We start from the raw sequence: 22,907 nt of genomic DNA, 5'->3' as shown, positions 1-22,907 counted from the left end.
TTCCTAGCATTTATATATATATATATATGTTCCTAGAGACTATTGAGCGAGGAAGTTACCAAATTTTTAGACAAAATTTTTTATATTATATATTTTATATTATATATTATTTTATATTATATATTTTATATTATATATTTTATATTATATATTTTATATGATATATTATTTTATATTATAAATTTTATATTATATATTTTATATTATATATTTTATATTATATATTTTATATGATATATTATTTTATATTATAAATTTTATATTATGTATTATTTTATATTATATATTTTATATTATAATTTGGGAATTGGAAACAATTGGGAATTAGTTATTTTTTTCAAAATGACATTAACCAATCAGCGAATAAATAATATATAATATAAAATATACATATAATATAAAATAATAGGAAATATTCTAATTCCTCTACAACGATAAAAGCAGAAGCCAATCAGAACTCGCGTTGGCAGTAAGTTTACTACCACCGAGTTTACTATCTAATAAGCTTTCTGCTACACACATTAAGTGCAGTTTTCTAACCTGAAGACTGCACTTTCTTTTATTCTCAAAATACATTTATGTAAATTTTACTATTTTACAATTTATTTAGAATCAAACTATATAATATAATCAAAGGACGTAACATATTATAATTATATTATGATCCCGGTCGAAACTTGTAACTTGTGCAGCCGGTACAGCTGAAAAGAATAAACTTATCTTATGAATTAGTGTCCGGAAGATTTCGTACTATTATGTCATATTTTTCATTAAAATAAACAATTTAATTTATTACGGAACAAGATTTTTGTAGTAAATTCTTACTATACACTTACAATTGAAATGTAAGTCTAGCAATGAAAGTGTTTTTGAATCTAATTTAATTTAATTGCATTTCTACTGTTGAATGTAAACCATGGGTATCCATCCATTAAGTATAAATTTGGTAAAAAGCGACAGTAAAGGTGATAGATTGTTATTTCGATATCCACATATGACTAATCATGTGAGAGATTCGAGTCAATGCACTAGACGAAAGAACCCTTATTCGCTAACAAATACAGAAGATTTGTTGCAAGTATGTTCCATTATTTATAACATATAATTGTATTTTTACGATACATATAATTTTTTTAAATAATTTGTCAACATTCTATTTTATTCTACAGTCTTTGCCGTTTCTTACATCAAACATCAATAATGGAAATCTAACTGGTGTAACGGACGAAGTTCTATCTATTTTATTTGCTGTAAAACCAGAATTATGTGAACAGAAATTTGAATTAAAAGTTAATGATGTTCGCTTTGTTGGACATCCGACTTTAGTTCTATCTCGTGGTTTGAAGGAAGTTAATTCTTCTATGCTTTTCAATATTGTCTTTGCACTACAAGCGCAAGCAAGTCATTCGATAGTAAGATGTTATTATGATCTAAGCAAAAGGTAATGTAATTTCTACATATATGCAAATATGTTTACAATATGCAGAACTTATATTTTGACGTTCTTAGATTAGGTATAGCATTGAGACATGAAGAAAGAAGATGTGGCTTTTTAACGGATGAAATAAAAATAATGGTGTCTACGCACGATGAAATTGCTGGAAGGTATATACAATTATTCTTAATTTTTTGCTATAATAACATTGTTGTATAATATATTGTTATATATATGTATGTGTATGTCTAGATCCGAGGGTGAAAGTGATTGTGATGAATCACCATATGAATTAATTCTTCAAAGAAGCTCATTGGCGCGTGGTTTAAAATCTGTCTTTAGTAATCTCAGCACTTCTGGCATTGTCAGTATCATGATTAACAAGTGGATTCAAGTGCGCTTCTGTCTTCCTCAGAAAGTTCACCAGTCACATAAGAAAGGCCTACTCATTGATCCTGAGATTATAGATAGGTTTGTTACATAATGTGTGCTACAAATATTTTTATATGCAACCAGATGAAAGAATATTAACTTATATTATAAGTTATAATAGAATAAAAAGTTTGATCTAAATAAAATAGCAGAAAATAAACAGAAAGAGAAAAAGAAAGAAAATATTTTGAATATTATCGTTTTTCTGTGATAGAAATTTATTGCCACTAATGATTTCGATATATTCCTTAGCATTATCTTTACACATGAAGAGACAAAGAGAGATAAAGTAAAAGATTTAATCTTATTGCATATAAAAAAAATTACCAAGAATATGTACTTACTGATATTTTTTTTAGACTGTTTAAAAGATAAGTTTAATAATTATTTGATTCTATTATACATATAACAATATTATCAAAAAATATACCTTGAAAGAGGAATGTGTATATGCAATTTTAAACATTTAATATTGTATTTTTTCAGATGTTTGAATAGTTTAAGACCTTATCATGGCATACTTTTATTAACAGAGCCTTTAGAGTTGTTAGAATCTTTGCAAGTAGATTGCTCTCCGGCACTTAAACGTTTGATTCAAATGTACAATCCATTGAAAAGTTTACAAACTTTAGCAGCAAATTCGGATCTGACACTCGCACAAGTATTCCAGTTAACTGGCCATTTAGTTTACTGGGCAAAGGCTACGATAATTTACCCACTTTGTGAAAGCAACATCTATGTTATCTCTTCTGATGCCATTTTGTCTAATCAGTTATTAGACTCTTTCTCCGAACATTTCCCAGGAGTTTGTTTACTTCAAGTATATATAAATATGCTATATAATTCTTATTTTATTCTTATGGAATCTATTATATATTTATTTCAAACTTCAAAAATTTCATTGTACAATTATTTAATCTCAGTTCAAATATTTTTAACTCTCTAATTCATCTTTAATTTTAAACTTAATTATTAAAAACTAATAATAATATATGTTTTAGGTCATCAGTGATTTCTCCTTACCAACTTCTATTAGCCAAAAGTTAAATCCTTTAAGCCAACCACATCAACAAACACAATTAGTAAAGATAATTATATGGCTATTAAAGAATCATTTGCTCCTACAATTACATACATACGTGCGGTATATACCAATGATATCATCATTAGTAAGTTATATATCTTATTATAACTTATTTTTTTTTTTTTTTTTTTTTTTTTTATTGCAATATGCTAAATATATATGAAATATATTTGCTTGATTATAATCGATATTTCTAATTTTGCTGGTAAAATGATTCATTGAAATAGCAAAATTAATTTCATAATTTCTGCAACAGAATATAGCATTATTGAGGATGGGCAATTCCATCTTATTTATCATGCACATCTTGACAAGTTTTTTCTAAATTTTTATTTATGCCTTATTATTAGGATACAAAAGATCAAGAAACATGCGACACAGACGTGATAGAAAAAAGCGGAAGTACATGGAGTTTGAACGATACGCCAAAGGGAACGCCTACTGAAATAAAAAAAGAATTGTCACTCGCAAGTAAGGAGGATGCATTATATGATTATCAATCAGAGGATTACGATATTCCTTCCGACGATAGGAAACTACTCGACAGACTATGTCGTCTTGGATATTTAAATGGTGGTTATCACTTGGAGGAGATTATGTATTTAGAAAACATTCGTAGATCCCAGTTGTTACAACTTCTTGATAAATTTCGAGATGTCTTAATGACTTCCGAATCCGAAGACCCTGCTATAGCACTCTTTTACAGCCAATTAGATTCTTAATTTATTTTTTAATTATGTTTATAATATATATATATATATATATATATATATATATATATATATATATATATATATATAATAGGGTTTACATCAAAATGTTATATATACACACACACACACAAATGTATACATACATTTATATATATATATATAAAAAGAAACACTTCTAGACTGAAAGATATGAAAAAGGACATTATAATTATAATTTGTATAATTTTAGAAAGCTTATATAATGTATAATTTTTTCTCAAGATCATAAAGGAATTTATTATAGAAATGTTCATAAAGAACAATTTTTTTAAACGATATATTTTCTTCCCTTCTTACATTTTGTATCTATTACTAGAAATTATGTTCAAACCTATATAGATTTCATAGATATTCATTGTTGCTTGTACATATTTTGTGTGCATGTGCAATTTTGAATTATTCCTCTTAAATGCATAATCTATTAATTTTTGCATTTACTCTTAAATTAAAAATTTTCTGTATTACAAACACACTTTATTCATCTTTTCTCTTACAAAAGTCACAATAAAAGTTATAGGACTCTTCTTAATTAATACATTTCCATGAGCAATAATCTGCATTACGATGAGAAGGAAATCTAAAAAATGCTATTACATATTTTTTTCGCAAATATTGTTTGTTCATGTGCATCATCATTTACTATGATTCAACTTAGTTTTATCGAATTTTGTTACTATATGTACTTATATTTCTTTTTTTATATGTAGTTTTTATCAAGAAAATAATAAATAATTGTGAAATTGCTGATACATTACGCGTGGCATATAGGACGCGATGGTTTTTCGAGTAAAGTCGTTAATTATTATACAGATTATCATACATATATATACATATATGTAAAGAGAGAGGTTTCCTCTCGCAAGAGATTATAAAATAATCAAAAGCACTAGCGTGACTAGAGTTTTCAAATGAAACAATGATAGTTATATAAATTATTTTGGTAAATTGACAAATCCTACTGGAAATACAAACATGGTTTTTTTTTATATTTCTCAAAATTGCAATGTGTATTAAAATAGTGAAAAAACATACCCTTTATTTTAATTTTTTAATACTGTCCGCTGCATCAATGATGGTATTAAAAAATTAAAATAAAGGGTATGTATATATTTAAAATTAAGGGTAAATATATATATATATATATTTCTGGCATCAATAATGGTATTAAAAAATTAAAATAAAAGGTATGTTTTAAATAAAATACTGTGATAATTGATTATAAAAAACGATGAGACACTATTGCATATTCTTGAATTATACACATATACTCTAATTTATCCTATCATTGTCTTATTTGTATTGTATTATCAGTCATATGTTAATAGTTGATTATTTATTCATATATTTAATGTCATTAATTGTTAGAGCGTAATTAATACGATTAGGCTCGAATAAAGTAACTTCTTCAATAAAACTCAATTTGGTTAAATTATCATATCAATGTGGCATTTTATGTGAATGAAAGATTATATTTTTAATATTATATAAGTACGCTCGATAATTTTGCAATGTGTTACATTTGGGCAAGTTTTTTTTAATATATATAAATTTTGTCGTATATTCTTATTCTATTAATTATAAACTTTGTCATACAGTTCTTTGCCTTGGATAATTTTGCACTTTGCTCTTTAATTTCTTCAGAGCACATTTGGCCGCCGTACACTTTGCGATTCTATAATTTCGTCCGATACCTTTAAAGGAACCCTTACCAAATACGTCTACAGTTACTCGAACTCTACGCCCATCAGCTAGTTTCTCAGGCCTACCGAATTTTGCCGTTTCTGGTTCTAATTCCAATAATTCACGGATTGGAGACTTGGGAACATTCGTACTGAATTGTTCTACAATTATATAACATTTTTTTTAAATAAATTGGCTGTTTATCTTAAATATTTGTTTTAATTAACTTATGAAATATATATTACCAATTTCGGACTTCATTATCGTGTAATATACGCTCCATACTGCATCAAGAGACATTCCACTATCCAAGTAAATAGCACCAGCTAATGATTCAAAAACGTCACCCAGTGCTTTTGGTACTTCTACGTCTTCGGCTTCCTCACATTCCTCCTCGCCGATCAAGTAATACTGAAATGCATTAATATTAAATATATAATTTTATGTGTAAACACAAATGTTTTTATCAAAAATAAATTTCCTTCAATATACAAAGCGGACTTGCAAATTTGCAGATTTAACAAACATGTCTTTATTAACTAAGAATGTATTGCTTAGAGCAGCTTTTATATAACTAAATCAACAAAAATTATTCTTAAAAATAAAATTATCTTAATAATTAACCATGTAATTTCACATTCACTATAGAGATGAACAAAATTATAATTTATTTTACAATCTATTAAACAATTATAATTTAACATGTTTTACGTTTATATATTTTCTTGGTTTAATATTTTATATTTTGTCACTTAGAAATTGCTCATAACATCTAGATCATATTTACAATCATACTAAATATCATATTTGTTTTATTAATAAAAAAATATTCGATCTTTATTTTTATATTCTTCCATAAAATAATTAAGTTTTAATTTATATACAATATTATATATATGATTATATGTATGATTATTCTTTATATTTCAAGTCCTGTTTTTACCAAGTTTTTAAGATTGTGACCAAAATACACAATACATGCGTATGCATGAAATTTATACAAACATAAAGTTTGACAAATTAAAACGTTACAAAAAAAGCCATATTGATCTTTTTATCTTTTATAAAATAGCCAAATGTGTGTGTATATGTGTGTGTGTTTGTCCACTTCACTTACTGTTTTTTATATTATATTTTCTATTGCATATTTATAATACTAATTCCTTTTGTACCTCTTCACTAATGGAATGTCCATTTTCTTCCTGTATTCTGACAAAACGATTTATTACTACGCTTAGACCAGGAGAGAGATGGCGGAAATACTTGTGGAAACCGCATCTCACAGCTAGAGAAGCAAATATTGTATTGTTAACTAAAGCAGATCTTAAATCTGTTAGAGCACCTGGTGAATGTTGTCGTGAATCCTCGTATAAATGTCTGGTTATTAAGTAATCTAAAATGTAAAATGATATTCCAATGTATCATTATAGTTTGATGATTAAGCATTATAGCTTCATTCTACATGCACGCATAATTATCATGGAAAATTGTCTCTCGAAATTAATCCAATTATGAGAATTGACAATTATGACTATTTGATTGAAATATTTATACTTCCACATAAGCATGTACGTGTGCTCATGTACGCGATATACAAAAAATTACGAGGTATTACAGCATTACGGAATATTATATCTACCGAGAGAGAAAAAGAGAGTGTGTGTGTGTGTGCGTATGATGCATCATACGCACACACAAAGATATACAAAGATAATCCATGAAATTACTCTCACGCAGATACGAATCCTACAATTTGTGCATTTTTTCATTTGCGATTATTTCGTATTACAGATATAATTAATAACAAAAGTACACCAATTAATTCTTAACATTGAAGAAGACAATATTGATCTATTCTCACAATGTAAGCTAATTTCATCGAGACATTTTCCATGTTAATTAACAAAATCTTTTACCTAGTACAGCATCACCAAGAAATTCCAAACGTTGATAACAATCCGTTAATCTGTTTGGTTGATAAGAGGCGTGCGTAAACGCTTGCAAAAGATAACTTCTATCGCGAAATTTATATCCTATACTTTTTTCCAATTCGTTATATCCGTCGAGCATCATACGTAACTCATTCTCTGGATCAGGAATATATCGAAGCAATGGATTTTGTGGCTCTTCCAACTTCCCATAACAAATCTAAAAAATGTTATATATGAGTATATGAGTATATGAGTATATGTGTATGTATATTTCAACAAGTCGAGGGAAAGTGAGTCTACTCACTTGTGTCCAAGTAGTTTGACAGTCTTCATTAATTTCTTTTACATACGGCGTACTACCGGGTATTCTTTCTTCCGGCTCATTTTCGCTTATCGTAGAAATTTGTTCAGTGGGCAGAACATGAATCCCCAACCAAGTCATGAAGAGAAGCGCTCCACGAGGTCCACATGCAATTAAATATGCTCCTATCAGAGCTTCTACGCAATCCGCGATACTTTTATCCGGGATACTGTGTTGCGTTATTAAATTGTAAGGTATGAAGCATCGTAGATTATCTAAATTGTTGGACAGTCTACTTTCATTTTTATCCAATTCACTTTTCATAATGACAAGTTTTTCCTCTGTTTCTCTAACGAGTTGCGTTATCTCGGTGGGATTTACAGCTTGCAAGGTGGGAATGTCTGCTTGATTCCACAGGGTGGAAGGAACCCCGGATTCTATCAGCGCTTGCTCCAGCTCTTTGGGAACGTAATAACACGGTGGCAGCCAATTGTCATGCGGTTCAAATTTCGTCGCTATCATACTTTCGCCGAGCATTTTCTGCCTTCCAAGTCTATAAAGATTCAAATTGCTGACCTAAAATTGAAAATTCAAAAAATTTTAAGAAAATATTAAAATATAAAGGTCCTTGCACGCATGGGTTTATACATATACATATATATTTCCAAGTCATGGTCGACATACCTGTTTCGATCTTAAATGGCTAAGTTTTCCCTCGTGAATATTATCATACGTGCAATACAAATATGTAGTTATAGCATACTTAAGAAATGAGTCCCCGATTGTCTCTAATCGTTCTAGATTAATACCATCGTTCGCATTGGACATCGTTAAAGCTTGCAAAATTAAACTAGGACTTGGACCCGGATGATTCTTCAATTCCGGTTGATAATCGAAACTAAAGAGATCGTCATTTATATAATTAATTTCATCCGGCTTATCATTAGTTTTTTTTGTTATTTGAGTAGATTTAACGGGCTTCTTGTTTAATACTTCGTCGGTAAATCTTCTTACAACAGTTTCGATATAATCCTTATATTTATAATCGGGTTGTTCTTTATCAATTTGGCAACTCGATGAATTTTTCCTCTTAATCGTAATTTCAGAATTGCAAGATATAAAAGTACCATCCGTCATTATATCGTGCTCTTTTTTCTTAGCAAACTCATAATGCGCCTTCTTATGTTTCGCGAGTAATAATTCTTCGTCCTTTTCCGCGTACATCCAGAAATTATTGTCAAAATTCTTCTCTGTCTCCAAAAGATCCAATATCTTCTTATTAATCTCTTGCTTAGATATTTGTTTTTCATCCTCCACAGCTTCCGCGATATTTTCTCCCATATAAGAAATCTTCAGCCCTCTACTTTCGTCTTCGCTTTCGTCGGACGTATCGGCAAACCCATCGCTATATACGTCGTCCGATTCATCGAAATCGGATTCATATGTCGGTGAACCGTACCGAATGTCGTTCCAACCAAAATCTTGCGGCAAAACTGTTACATTTAAAGGAAATGATTTCAAATTATCCGCGTCATCGTAATCCATAGAATTCATTTCCACATCATTTGACCATGCCATATCATTTGACCATGTACCGATCTCCAATTCGTCATCTTTCTCATCATCGGCAATCTCATCTTCCGCTTCATCAGTTTTTGCATCATCGGATTTTACTTCTCCCTGTTCCTCATTACATATTAGGTTTTCTTTATTATTTATGTCTTGGTTAGATGTATTTTGGCACTTGTTGGAAATCATATTGTTCGAAGGCGAATCGCTTTGAGCATTTTCATTTTTTGTCTGTTTTGCCTTTTCCGTTTCCTTTGATCTTTTCAATACTTCTGCCAAGCTCCATCCAAAATCTAATGCCGGCCATTCGAAATCTAAAATATATTTTTGAAATCCAATTATAAATATTATATATATATATATATATATATATATATATATATATTTCTATATTTTAATATTATCATAATAGTTATTCCCGCGCTGCATAATTGTTATTAATATATCTTCTCGAAATATATGTAGATTTTTTTATTTATGATATGCATACCTGAATTCAAAACTTGTTGCCCCAAGTTTATCATTTGCGCAACTTGACATCGTATTTGATTAGCAAGCAGCAAAGCGTTAATTCTATATAATATACAAGGTAAGCAGACCGCTTGTCTCCACAAGGACGCTGGAAAAGGATGAATAGCGCACAATTCAGCAACGAGAATCTGCTTCTGCTCTAAATTTTCTCTCTTGGCGCGCTTTGTTTCTTCACTACTTGTAGGCAAAGCAACACCTTTGCGATTTACGTATCTAAAAAATAAATTAATTTATTAAATGTTGTCTAAATAAATAAATAACTGTTTCACAGATTCTCTCACCTAGGAGTTAAAAAATTTAACCTAGCTGATGTATGATCCACATCTAACAACGATTGCTCTAAATTCTGTATTTGTATACCATATTTCTTTAAGTAATATTCTTCAAAAGTACTATAATCGTGTCCAGGAAAAGAAGATTTTGGATTCAAGTTTGTGCATATTTCCGCTACATAAAAGTACTAAAGGGAAAAAAAATATATATATATATACATATATAATACACAATGTACACATTCTATGTGATTATATACATACACACATATGTATATATATGTACATACATACATGTATTTGTATATTCGTACTATCTGTATTCGCTCTTTCTTTCTTTCTTTGTGCACGACTGTGCATTGTATGTACAACACATTACAAAAAATAATAAAATATATAAAAGATTCATTAATGCATAATTAATGCATAATTAATGCATTTAAAAATACCTGTGGTTGATCTTGACTTCTATACCATGGCATGATCACTGCATCATAATATTTGGAAGGATCAAATTTGAAATTTTTCCTGTCTTCTTCTGGAACTTTGATTGGTACTGCATTTCGATTCTGATAAATGCACTCTAGAAAATTCCAATCTACGCAAATATCTGATCCTTCATCTGTCGTAACTAAAAAGATAAATTTTACAAGTATTACATTTTCATAAAAACGTTTTAAAAGAATTTTTACATCTGAGAAGGATGAAAAAATAGAGAAATCCAAAAATGCATAAATATAAAATTACTAATGTTAATATACATATTTATATCATCATTTATATTAAGAAGAAAATAAATAGTATAAATTTTACACAAATTAACTACATTGATATTTTTAAATAATTATTTAACAATTAATAACATAATATTAAAAATTTTGATAATGTAACAAAAAATCATAACTATATATTTTGCTATTTATATTCTTTGAAATATAAATTAAATTTTTATTCATATTTTTTATTTTTAACTTAAAAATAAAATGTGTATTATAAGAATTACTCGCATGATTTTGAACTTATTTGTTAAAATAAATTTTCGGATTTACGTTTCTCTAAAAAGAGTATATATTTTTCTAGATACTTACGTATTTTTACTGGTACAATTATATATGAATTCTCTGAAGCATTTGGATCGAATAGCATTAGATATTTCTGCAACCTCAAAACGTTTGTAAAAGTATAGTTAAGGAAAGTATCGACTCTTTCTATCTGAACTTCATCCAAAATTACAGTCTGCTTACTAAGTTTTAATTGCACATGAACTTCACCCGACCTAGTGTAAATAGGAAATGGACACAGCTACGAAGAAAAATAATTCATAATGACATATGTTAAAAACATTTATACATTTTTTTTAAAGTTAATATTTGAAACACACGATTCACGAGAAGAACGAAACTAAAAATGTTTCACCTTAGGTATTTCCTTTAATGTAAGTATGCCAAATCCAATAGCCGATTCTTCAGGGGGATAAATGCGTCTGCCTCGCGTATTTTGTTCTTCGGGTAGAGGACAACTTAATACCATTTTAATATGATATAAATAAGAAGGTACTCCAACTATCGGTCTACAATCTGTTAATGCTTCAGCTGTCTGAAAAGAATGATGCAAATTGATGATAACTATTCACAAAATAATGAAAGAGAAGAAATAACAAATGATATAAATAAGTACAACCTTTTTATAATAATACTGTCTGCGTTTTGTCGTTCCAGGTCTAGCTTCTGAAAAGTCGGCCCTGCTTTCATCCGGTAAAGCAGGTACTTCGGCATCTTCAGGCTTGGCTTTAAAATTTTCTTTTCCAATAGGTAACAAATTATCATCTATCTCGTTTTCTCGATGTAGATCGATACACATTTGCAAAGCAGCCATACGTCTAGCCATAGCTCTATTTGGCATTAAATATGACTAAAACATGATATAAACGAACATAGTATGATAATTTTTAATATTAATGATTTATGTTAAACACAAAAATAATCTTGTAATTTATCGAAAATGCTGAAAAAACTTTGAGTAGTACTGCACGTATTATTTGATAAACATATAACTATCGTAACTCACCGTAACTACATACTTCAATGGTGAATTTATAGGAAGTCGTAATGAGCAGATATACATTGGTGTATCGTGGATATTTACCATTTCGACCAACCATTCTGGTGTTAATCTTGTAAACGTATCGCTAGGTAACTTTGCACAATATCTGCATAATCGAGAGCACTAATATTAGCGCATTAAAATAGCTACTTTAAACACCAGTTCTTTTTTAAAGCAATGATTACATTTCATTAATTGTTAACGATATAAAAATAAATTATGTTACCTATTAACCAACGAGATGGCAGAATTAAAAGTTACTTTGGAAGCATCATCTCCATCAAGTGGTTTGTAATGTGGTATCATCGCGGCATACATATCTGCCTCGTTCTCTTCCTCCTCAGTCAGCTCTTTATTAGAACATTTTAATAATAAAGTCTACAAAATAGATTGATGCTCTTCCGTTACAATTTTCGACCGAGGTTGGCACAGATAATGAACCACATTAAAGGTTGATAATAAAACTGGTATGCACTAAAGTTTATGAATAAATTAAACGGTATGCAATACTATACGATTCGAAAAGATAAGCCGAGTACAAAAAGTAAAATTTAATTGATCAAATAAGCGTCTTAACAAGACACTCAAACTTTAGACGGATTATATTAAAATAAAGTTTTGCAAATTATACCTTTTCTATATATTGATATTGAGCTAATTGCCATATAAAGTCTTTAGATGCTTCTTGTGGTACCAATAGCACATGCAAGGCATCTACAGCTCTTGCTCTGCTCTTACACTGTACATATGACTGATAATTCTTTGGAAAGTCATATCTCATCACAAAATTACATTTTGGAATGTCAATACCTGTGAAAAACATAATGTAAAGATATTGTGTTTAATAAGCTACAATAAATATAATATTAAGAAGAAAAAAAGTATCGCATATAAATAGATCAAAAAAAACCTATAAGACGGCAATGTAAGAAAGAGAAATATACGCATATAGAAATACACCCATACACATGTGTGACAAAAGTAGCGTATAATGTGATAATATTTAATAATTGCGAGACTTGGTGTGCTTTTAGAAGAATTATACTATATATTTTGTGTAATTGGCATTTTTCAATGCTGTCACATTCTGCATTACATATTGAGTCTCATTACTTTTGTGGCAAACCATGTATACATATATATATATATATATATATATATATATATATATATATATGTTTCCTATAAAGATGCATATATTTTGCAATCTAAGAAGAACTTAATTGTACACACCCTCTTCTATCCCTTACATTTTGAATTTATCCTTATAAGGGATCTTATTTTTTTAGAAAGAATATCTAATATAAGTATAATATAATAAAAACAAATTTTTACAAACCTTCTTCCAAGATTGAAGTTGCAATCAATAAATTACATTCATGAATTCTAAATCGCTTCAAAACTTCCTCCTGCTTCCTATGTTCAATTTCTAAATCTCTCGAATAACCAACATCGTCGGTATTTCTTTCAATTGTATAAAGAGGTAATAAAAAATGCAAGTCTTCATCGTGTTTACATATTTCCTACGAGTTATCAATATATAATTTAAATTCATAATTATTTAAACAATATTTTATGATTATTGCAAAAATATTCATACATACGCTTAACAAATAAAATAAAACTTTAGCTGTAAAGCTTTTATCTACAAAAATTACTCCACAGAGTAAATCAGGATCTGTACTATTGCATGGGTAACGTTGTAATTTGGATGTCTTTCTGCAATTGTCATCGTTAAATTTCCAATTAGCTCCAAATCTTTTCAATTGTGCTGGTTTTTCCTGAGTTCTCGAGAAAGAGGTATCTTTCTCATTTCTTGTGACACAATTCTTTGAATTAATATCTGAGAAAGATATATAACATATACTTGAAGATATACATTAAAACACTATTATATATTTTATATATATATATATATATATATGTATATATTTTATACATTAGGAAAGAGTCTTACCAGCGTTCGTCTTTTTTTCTAAAGTGTTTGTCTCTTTAGTGTAAAAAGGAGTATAAATTTTCAAGATTTGTAACAATCGATGAACTTTTGGAGTACTATATTGATATATCCTTTCTTTCTCAGATAAACGTTGAAATTCATTATCGCAAAGAGCACTGTAAGATTCAGTTTTAATATTATATTCCATAATAAATAAAAAAAAGGAAAAAAAACTACGTTTGCATAGGAAAACTCAATTAAAATATAGATATCCATCAAAGTTAATTAACAAATAGGTATCAACAGCATCATTATTATTACCATATCTTACCGAATTTTTATAAAAACTGATGCCATCATATTTAATAGCAGATAATGCCTCTCATAAGGAGTTTTAACCTTCAATTTTTCCGTTAAAAATAACAATGCTAGAGCAGCACGATCTGCGCACCATGGTCCAAGAGTTTCTAATATATGCAAAAAATCTTGCATCATCTCAAAGGGTTTCTGTATAGGATCAGGAATTTTTTGAATATCCTCGTAAAATTCCTCGGTATAAATTTCCATTGGATCATACCGATGATCGCGTAAAAATTCAATAGCGTGTAATACACAACTTTCAAGTGTGTTGTACAAGTCTTTCTTTTCTCCTTTGTCATACTCCACAATGTACTCCCTCGGTTTTGGACTATAACTACAAATAATTCCCAGTTTCTTAGTTTTTTCTACAATAAGAAAATTTTATTATATTATATATATTAAGCTTACCGTATTACTGAAAGAATATCGTTAGCAGTTTCTACACCACACTGAAAAGCAGCCTCGACTTTTTCTATTTCTAGGCCCAATCTTCCAGATTCTTGTGTTAAATTGAACACAGGCACTGCCAATCCAATTATTCTAGGAACATTGTTGCACAATAGAAAAGTTTGAAGCATAAACTTTAAATTGCTATCTTCAATAGATTTATGGCACTCATCCACTATGACTAGATTTATATGAGATGATAAAAGTTTGCTTTCTGATATTAATTGTGCGTAAACTTTTGCTGTTCCGACTAACACCTATATATGAAATAAAATGTATCATGAAAAAGAAATGCTTATAATAAATTTTATCTTAACCAATGATAAAAGTAATAAATATGTATCTTCTCTTACATGAGATCTTTCTAAACTTTCATCAAATTCCTTAAATATATCAGAATTGCATGCTAATACTTTCAGATCTGTCAATTGTTTGATATAAGTTCCTATTATTATACACTTATCCTCGTCATTTAATATATATATTGTCCGTTTTCCACCATCACTTATTGATCTAAAAAAATTGAATAAAATAAAGAAATTTGTATGAATGTATTTAACAAATATTCCATTCATATTCAATCTTGTATTTATATTTCATCTAAAAAATTAGATAAATAAGAAATACTTGTCTGTATAAAGATTTTCAATAGAAATGTACATGTGTATTCAATAGCATAATTTTATTATGAAAAGTTTATTATAAATTCAATACTTTTCACATAAATATCTAACAATAAATCTTAACAATGTTTCAATATATTTGTTGAAATATAAATAGAAACACTACTGTTACCTTCTGTTGTTAGTAGCAAACTCTTGAATCAATTTTATGGCAAGAAATGTTTGCTCGGAATTTTTTCCTAAACAGACAATTATGTTCTTTTCTTTTGCCGTATAAAGAAGCTCTACCTACAAATAATCATAGCATAAAATACCAAAGAACAATTTTTTATCTAATTATCCATAATATAGAATTTGTACATGTAATTTATAATTTATAATATTTTATTTGTAATTTTCTTATCTCTTCAGCCATATAAAAAAAAACTTACCTGATATTCTCTAGGAGTAAAGGATTTTGTATAAACTTGATCATTTAGTGGAAATGCCATGGAATCTGTTGTAACACCTTTATAGTTCTTACTCGCGATAACAATTTTTCCTGATAATCATCAATATTTGCTTATTATTCAGTAAAATGGTAAAAAAATTAACAAAAAACACAGTATTCGTAGTCAAATTGTCTGTTGGATAATTACATTGACAAGTTTGAAACTTAAGCTTAAGCTAGGTTAGACTACTGTGCATAAAACACTTGAATTGATCTTGGGCGCTTTTCAGCAAGCGACAAACGACCAAACATTCCGTTTAAATCCGTTTGCAGAGTGAAACCGGAAGTTGCGACTCTAAACTCTCTGCTCTAATGTGACGTTCGGAAAAACAGAGCTCTCATTGGATATCGCTCATTATTCTGATTGGTTATATTTCAATCCAATCTCAATTCTAATCCTAATCCGCAGGGTGATTATGGCTTTAGGCCATGTTTCCTCTGTACGATAAAGTGAGAAAGAAATAGTGTCAAGTGTCAAATCAACTATCTCACTCGCAACTTCCGGCTTTACTCGCTGCACTAGTTTCTTTTTCCTTCCAATGTAAAGTAAAAAAAAGATAAATTCTGAAATAGTGCAGCTAGTTCAGTTAAAAAAAATAGACTTATATTTTACGTCAGATACAAATGTACTCACAAATGTCAGACCGGTTTTTCGCACATGCACGTTCTTTTTTTTTTTAATATATTTTAGATACTTATCGATATATCGTGTTCGTTAAACATGTGCAAAAAATTCAACTCGCCAGTCAACGCTGTTTATGAATAGTGATGGCAATTAGAACGATTATTATTCAGAAAAAATTGTATAGATGTAATAAATGCATAAAGAAATTAATCAATTAGATTTATAATAATATATAAGATTTACAATTACCATATTGCTACTTATACCATCGTTGATTATGGATTTTTTCACTTTGATATTTGTAACAGGAATCAGTGATTTTTTTCTCTTTCTTTATATACAAAAAAGTATAAATAAAAATTTTGTTAATTCAAAGAAAAATACATTGATTGTACAAGAGGTAATTTATATAATTGCTTGACCTGAGCCAAATAATATATACGTTACACATCCTACAATATCAATAATAGCAATAAGTAAAAAGACTATGGACCAGCTATGTGTCAAATGTAAGATGTATCCGGAAAAATATACACCAAGAAAACCTAAAAAAAAAACATTACATTATTTATTAATAAAATTAATTATATTGATTACACATACCAGGTATCGCACCAACAGTATTCATCAGACCAAATACACTTCCAGCATGTTTTGGTGCAAGATCCGAAGGATTTACAGCAATAGCATTATTATGAAAGCCTGAACCACCAATAATCAGTGCAAGACACAATACTGCACTTTGAAAGCTTTTCACTTTTGCTGCAGAGAGAGAAATAAAAATGAAAATTGATTTGATTTTACTTCTACTGTCAGTTCTCAACCCACTTTTAATAAAACAGCATTGCAATTATAAAAAATTGTGTGTATATAGAATATAAATATTTGTGCAATAGAAATTAAATACTACATAAAGACTTATATTATCCCTCCTCATTCTTGACTTTTCTTGACTTATGATTAATTATTCTCAAGCTTTCATAAATTAGATTAAAATGGACTTACTTAAAAATAAGAGACTTCCAATTTCAGTGATGAAACAGATTGTTTGAATTATTTTACGTGTTAAAGTCACGGAATAACCGGCTTTAATTATCTTTTCTGACAGAACTTTTCCCAAAAATGTACAAGGTAGCATTGATAACCATGGTATGACATTCACAACCCAAATCTATTATTTAAAATGAATTAGTTAACATGAGAGTAATAGAAAAATGATTTAGTTTTTAATTACAAATTTTACTTATTTTTAATTTTATTATGTAACTATTTTTTTGCAAATCTTTCTATAAAATACTACATAGTACACGATACCTTATAAGTTTATCAAAAAATAAAAGTATCAATTAAATGTAATTATTTAAATAAAATTATATTGTATTATATTATTTATTATAAGTTGTAAACATTTGTGGAAAATTATTTTTTGATAAACATTCAAAATGAGAATTAAATAACAGTTTACCTTAACTTCGGGAAATATGTCATGAAAATATGTAGGCATCCATGAAAGTAATACAAAGAAACAATTATTTTGGCAAGCATGTCCAATAACACAAGACCTGAAAGTCATGATTAATAGTCACAAAGCAGACAAGACAATCAATTCGATTGTTATGTTGTACTTACAAAAACTTATAATCACAGTCTTTTGCAATTTTCACAATTAAAAGATTCGGAATTGGACAAGCAACACATTTCTTAAAACTCAAGCATTTCAGCAATTAAACTAAAGCATACATGTATAATTTGCAATATGTGAGCTTTTGTATTTTAGAGTACAATCATAATTCTCTAGGAATTATTTAATGCCTCTCTCTCTTTTTCTTTCTTTCATTACAGCAAATTAACTACGAAGGAAATATATTTCATCTTTTGTCCTCAAATTGAAAAAGAAAAAAATGTAAAAAATGTATATGTATGTATGTATATACATATAGATTTTGCATCATGATTACCAGAAAGGAGGCTTTGATAAAAGCTTGAGCCAAGGCAAAGTGTAGCTAGTGTTTGATCTAGTAGAAATTGTTCTGTCCTTAAATGGCAGGATGTGGTAGCTTAATAAGATTGTCCATGCCAAACTCATGCCTCCTATATGAGTAAATTAGTAAACATCAGAAATGTATCCAAACTTTCACTTGAAAACTAACAAAATAGACAAAAAAATGCAACAATCAACTCTCTATTAAACCATATAACATGTATCCTCATCTCTTATCTATATATAATTTGAAATTAATTTTTTATTTTAACAAAAAAATATATAATAATTACTATTATAAGCGAAATTGAAAGATCTTTCGGAAATACAATAGACAATAAAACCTTAATTATCCTTTTTTTCAAATAACATATGTGTCTTGCTTTAACAGATTCACGAGTTTATTTTGAGAATTAGAAAGATATATGTATAATTAATTTTAGTATTTGAGCAAATAATAAATTCTCTTAATACTTTTTAACTAAGAAAAAAATTGATTCGAAATTAGTTGAAACATTCAAAAATAGCAAGTAATTTATTAAATCTGGATAAAACGCAATTACATTTAACTATATTAAATTGCAAGTGATGCACTGAGATTCATATAAAATTCATTTTATGTAGCATGCATTATTATTATTATCACTAAAATATTTATTCTTGAATACATTTTTCCATTTTTTTAAATTAAAATAGTAAGAAAGTAGAAAACTGGTTAAAATAAGAGTCAGATGCAGAAATTAGATGCAACAAATTTGTTTTTAAATTCTTCATCATTCAGTTTGAATGTTTCAATCCTTCTTTTAGACAAAATGTTCTTCAGCAAATCAATTAATAAAAAAAATTCATGTTTTGCTAATTGATCTGCCAAAGATAGTCTAAAAGGAAAAAAGAAGAAAAAAGAAACGTTAAAATTAAATGGTAAAGAATTTAACAATAAGTTTGTGCTTGTCGTGCTGTGATTCTTATTAACTTATTTCCTATATGAATTTGTATTTATTTACATCAGAGCTTTTTCGTTTTAATGTAATTAAAATAATTTTTAAAGTTAAAATCACGTTTTTATATTTAATAAATTCTTGTCCAAATCCTCTCAATTTGATGTATTTATAGCAATTTACTATAAATTTGTTCTCTCTTTAACATTCTACTTTTATTGTATATGAAGTATATTGTACCTAAGATTCGAAAGACAATCATCCAGTTATAATTCTCCAAAAGGTAGGAGCCTAATGATCCAGTGAGTAATGTACCCAGAGCAGATCCTGATGTTAACAAACCAAAAAAGGAGGCGCGTTCCGCCTCGTGTAAGCGTTGACTAATCAAGCTAATCATGCTAGGAAAGTGCATTCCTGTAAGTGACAAGTGTTATTTTCAATTGCCTTCAGTGTGGCAGCATAATGTAAAAAAAACTACCTTGAAATGCTCCGTTTATCATTCTCACCACTGCAATAAGTAAAACGGAAGTCTGATCATTGGAAAAAGATTGTATGATTTCTGGCATAAAGAAGGTCGTTGTCGACCAACCGAGAGCGGATATCCATAATACTTTCTGCCCTCCGATTCTGTCACTTATATAGCCACTGATCACTTGTGTCAATGTATATCCCCAAAAAAAGCTCGATAGTATAATGCCAGACTCAGGCTTTGACCAATGCCTCTCCTTGCTGATGATTGGTATCAATAAAGGGATAGATGTACGTGTGGCATATACCAAACACGTGCCACACAATAATGACAGGAACCATTTCCGTTTCTCCTTTCTGAACAAAAACAAATGGCACAACTCTTATACTCTGATAATCATTATAAATATCTTAATGTTCTATGCATGATATATAAGTCTAACAATTGAAAGAATATATTAAAATACATTGTATTATGTAACTCATAGACATAGGAATGTAACTATACACACACACAATTTAATATATACATATATATATATATGTATATTGTATATATTATGTGTGTGATGTATGTTTATTAAATGATGTGTATATAAATTTATTGAAAAGTAATTAGTAAGTTATAAACTCATACAAAATTAAAATATTAAGTAAATTCTCAGTAATTAAAAAAAATGCTTCCATAATCATCTTTATATATAAATATATTTTTTTATTATGGATTACAGAATATATTTATACATATACATGTGTGTGTATGTATGTGTGTGCGTGTACATTGATGGATATATCCCTTTTTTTTATTACCTCAGCCACGATGATCCATTTCTGTCATCCGACGAAATACCCAGCGAAATTTGTAATTGCATTATTCACAAATTTGCTAAGCTCAACGCGATCGTATCGGCTTGATGATTTCGTCAAAATATATCATGATATCGTATGCGTATATTTAACAATCGATTAATGTGTAGCTAATCATCGCATAAAATTTATTATTTTCTTTCTAAACATTAAACATTCTTATTTCGACAAAACAGTTTAAAAACTTTCGAAACCAACGAACAAATCAAGTGTTGCAATGGCTATTTAAATTTGATTAATTCTAAGTTATTCATTAAGGAAAATCCACATCCTTTTGATACAGTATATATTGATGCTTTTTTTATATTTCCATTACAGTAAGAATTTCTGTACTCTTCGCGTTTTTATTTTAAAATCACAGAATATGTAAATACTAAAATGTAACTTTAATCTTAACCTATGAAATGGTACGAGCCAAGATCGAATCCAGATCTACTGATTAACAGGTGACAGGTGACAGTGTGGCCGCTTTTCTCACTAATTGTAAGCAATTCAGTTTTTCTGCTATTTACATGTTTACACATTATTTATTATTATGTTAATTCAGACTGCGGCTTGCGACTGTGTAGCATTCCAAGCTCACATCTCACATTTATCGCTAAATATATCGATAAATGTTAACGTTAGGGTGCGATTTCATGGAGCAAAATACCGACCTGTCAGACGTACGTCACGCATCCCAGCAGTGCAGCTAAAACGAACAAACCCTTCAGCTGTGTGTATCATGTAAACTAAACGATTGAACTTGCAAATAAATATCAATTGTTGTTATTTTCCACTTATTTTCTCTCAATTCACATATATTTTCTATATCATGTACATATAAGTAAAAGACAAATATCAATAATCCTTTTTTAATTGTGACTTTTAAATCGCAAATTGTAAAAGTCATGTGTATATGCATAAAATTAATAATAACTAGATTTTAAAAAATTAGCATTTTAAACATCCAGAAAACAATGATAGAGGTAAAATAAACATATAACTGTGTTTGAAAAATAATCATTTTTCTTTTTGTAACGAATGTCCACCTAATATTAAGCAGTGATTTCTACTTTTTTGTCTATTTTATCTTGTTTTTCATTTTCCTATCGTCGATTTAAGACGAATGAGGAAAAATTATTTTATTACAGGCAAAAAAGGCAGACAACATGATATATCATTCAATATTTATGTACTGCAAGTATTTTTATATTATATATATATATATATATATATATATATATACATATATATATATTTATTTAATTATTGTACACTCTTTATTTTTGCAGTATACTTCTTATAATTTTATGAAACTAAAAGATGGATAGAAGTAGGAATTAATAATGTTTATTTTCAGATGAAGAATGTGCCAGAAAATGGCAAATGGTTTTATATCATCCCAGTGTTTGTATGTACATTGTCAAATTTAAGGAGCAGTTTATCCATAATCCATTTCTACAAGTGGCTACCTTTGTTGTGGTAGCATCACTATTAACGCCTATCCTTCTGTTTGTTGTATTTGCCACTATTAGTGCTGTATTTGCATTTATCGGTTTTATGATGATTCAAGGTGAGAAATAATATTTCTTCTTTGTTGCGAGAGATAATTGTTACATATTCTTATAAAGATGTTATATTTTCAGTGACAGTATTGGCTATTGGTGCAAGTATTTTAAGCTGCATTCTTTTCTGTGTTGCAAGTACTTTTATAATGATAGCGTTATGTGTTCTCTTTTCATCTCTTTTTATCTATTACATATTATATTATACAAATCATGCATTTAAGCTCTTAACTATGGAAAAGCTTGATAGAAAATTTTAGTATATAGATTGTTATATTAATGAAATCTTTAAACCATTAAAAAAATTATCTTTACCATAAATTTCAAGTTTATTTCATAAATCCACCATAATAATCATATTCAACACACATATACTCACTTTAATTAATATAGAAACGATTAATATATTCTGAAGTAATTTTGACAAAATTTAAATGTGTGCATATATCCAAACCACACATGTACATATTATATGAACACAAATATATATATATACACATATAGAATTAGTGTCTATTAATCTTATTTTGACTAT

The 22,907-nt window shown here is 28.4% G+C and overlaps 4 protein-coding genes and 1 long non-coding RNA gene across 9 annotated transcripts; 3 read left to right on the top strand and 2 right to left on the bottom strand.

The window, feature by feature from the left end:
• The first annotated feature begins 517 nt into the window (after positions 1-517).
• On the top strand, positions 518-6,844 carry Nprl3 (GATOR complex protein Nprl3). Its single transcript, XM_029310498.2, has 7 exons — positions 518-1,078; positions 1,170-1,441; positions 1,510-1,605; positions 1,688-1,906; positions 2,354-2,687; positions 2,869-3,036; positions 3,302-6,844. The coding sequence occupies exons 1-7, from the start codon at positions 917-919 to the stop codon at positions 3,671-3,673; spliced, it is 1,623 nt and encodes a 540-aa protein (XP_029166331.1). The 5' UTR covers positions 518-916; the 3' UTR covers positions 3,674-6,844.
• Positions 4,144-16,639, bottom strand: Dcr-1 (Endoribonuclease Dcr-1). 2 transcript variants are annotated; one of them, XM_085482202.1, is made up of 24 exons: positions 16,095-16,639; positions 15,888-15,997; positions 15,629-15,744; positions 15,187-15,346; positions 14,795-15,090; positions 14,358-14,720; positions 14,048-14,202; positions 13,695-13,933; positions 13,430-13,613; positions 12,722-12,900; positions 12,317-12,468; positions 12,055-12,196; positions 11,668-11,898; positions 11,404-11,583; positions 11,076-11,289; positions 10,437-10,618; positions 9,997-10,175; positions 9,675-9,928; positions 8,300-9,498; positions 7,619-8,191; positions 7,300-7,531; positions 6,556-6,776; positions 5,629-5,794; positions 4,144-5,544 (listed from the first exon to the last, which is right to left on the bottom strand). In XM_085482202.1, the coding sequence occupies exons 2-24, from the start codon at positions 15,945-15,947 to the stop codon at positions 5,291-5,293; spliced, it is 5,931 nt and encodes a 1,976-aa protein (XP_085338328.1). In that variant the 5' UTR covers positions 15,948-15,997; positions 16,095-16,639; the 3' UTR covers positions 4,144-5,290. The 2 variants fall into 2 exon arrangements, with proteins under 2 accessions (XP_085338328.1, XP_029166413.2); XM_029310580.2 differs by having other exon boundaries at positions 15,888-16,639.
• LOC114937161 (uncharacterized) lies at positions 16,163-17,492 on the top strand. The gene is made up of 2 exons (XR_003820839.2): positions 16,163-17,080; positions 17,178-17,492. It is a non-coding gene; the product is annotated as an uncharacterized LOC114937161 (long non-coding RNA).
• MFS18 (major facilitator superfamily transporter 18) lies at positions 16,961-21,445 on the bottom strand. Its single transcript, XM_029310581.1, has 9 exons — positions 21,223-21,445; positions 20,769-20,967; positions 19,969-20,315; positions 19,731-19,904; positions 18,530-18,662; positions 18,037-18,133; positions 17,577-17,742; positions 17,175-17,333; positions 16,961-17,116 (listed from the first exon to the last, which is right to left on the bottom strand). Exons 2-9 carry the CDS (start codon positions 20,828-20,830, stop codon positions 16,977-16,979), a joined length of 1,278 nt encoding a protein of 425 aa, XP_029166414.1. The 5' UTR covers positions 20,831-20,967; positions 21,223-21,445; the 3' UTR covers positions 16,961-16,976.
• On the top strand, positions 21,346-22,823 carry LOC114937160 (uncharacterized). Of its 4 annotated transcripts, none has more exons than XM_029310583.2 (4): positions 21,346-21,540; positions 21,959-22,004; positions 22,168-22,380; positions 22,454-22,823. In XM_029310583.2, exons 1-4 carry the CDS (start codon positions 21,361-21,363, stop codon positions 22,630-22,632), a joined length of 618 nt encoding a protein of 205 aa, XP_029166416.1. In that variant the 5' UTR covers positions 21,346-21,360; the 3' UTR covers positions 22,633-22,823. The 4 variants fall into 4 exon arrangements, with proteins under 4 accessions (XP_029166416.1, XP_029166417.1, XP_029166418.1 ...); XM_029310584.2 differs by having other exon boundaries at positions 21,484-21,793; positions 22,454-22,808; XM_029310585.2 differs by having other exon boundaries at positions 21,485-21,793; positions 21,930-22,004; positions 22,454-22,805.
• The last annotated feature ends 84 nt before the right edge of the window (positions 22,824-22,907 follow it).

Source organism: Nylanderia fulva, unplaced genomic scaffold, assembly GCF_048542155.1.
Source record: "Nylanderia fulva isolate GAGA-0341 unplaced genomic scaffold, ASM4854215v1 Scaffold2, whole genome shotgun sequence".
NCBI classification, from domain to species: domain Eukaryota; kingdom Metazoa; phylum Arthropoda; class Insecta; order Hymenoptera; family Formicidae; genus Nylanderia; species Nylanderia fulva.
This window is presented reverse-complemented; position numbering and strand designations above follow the sequence as displayed.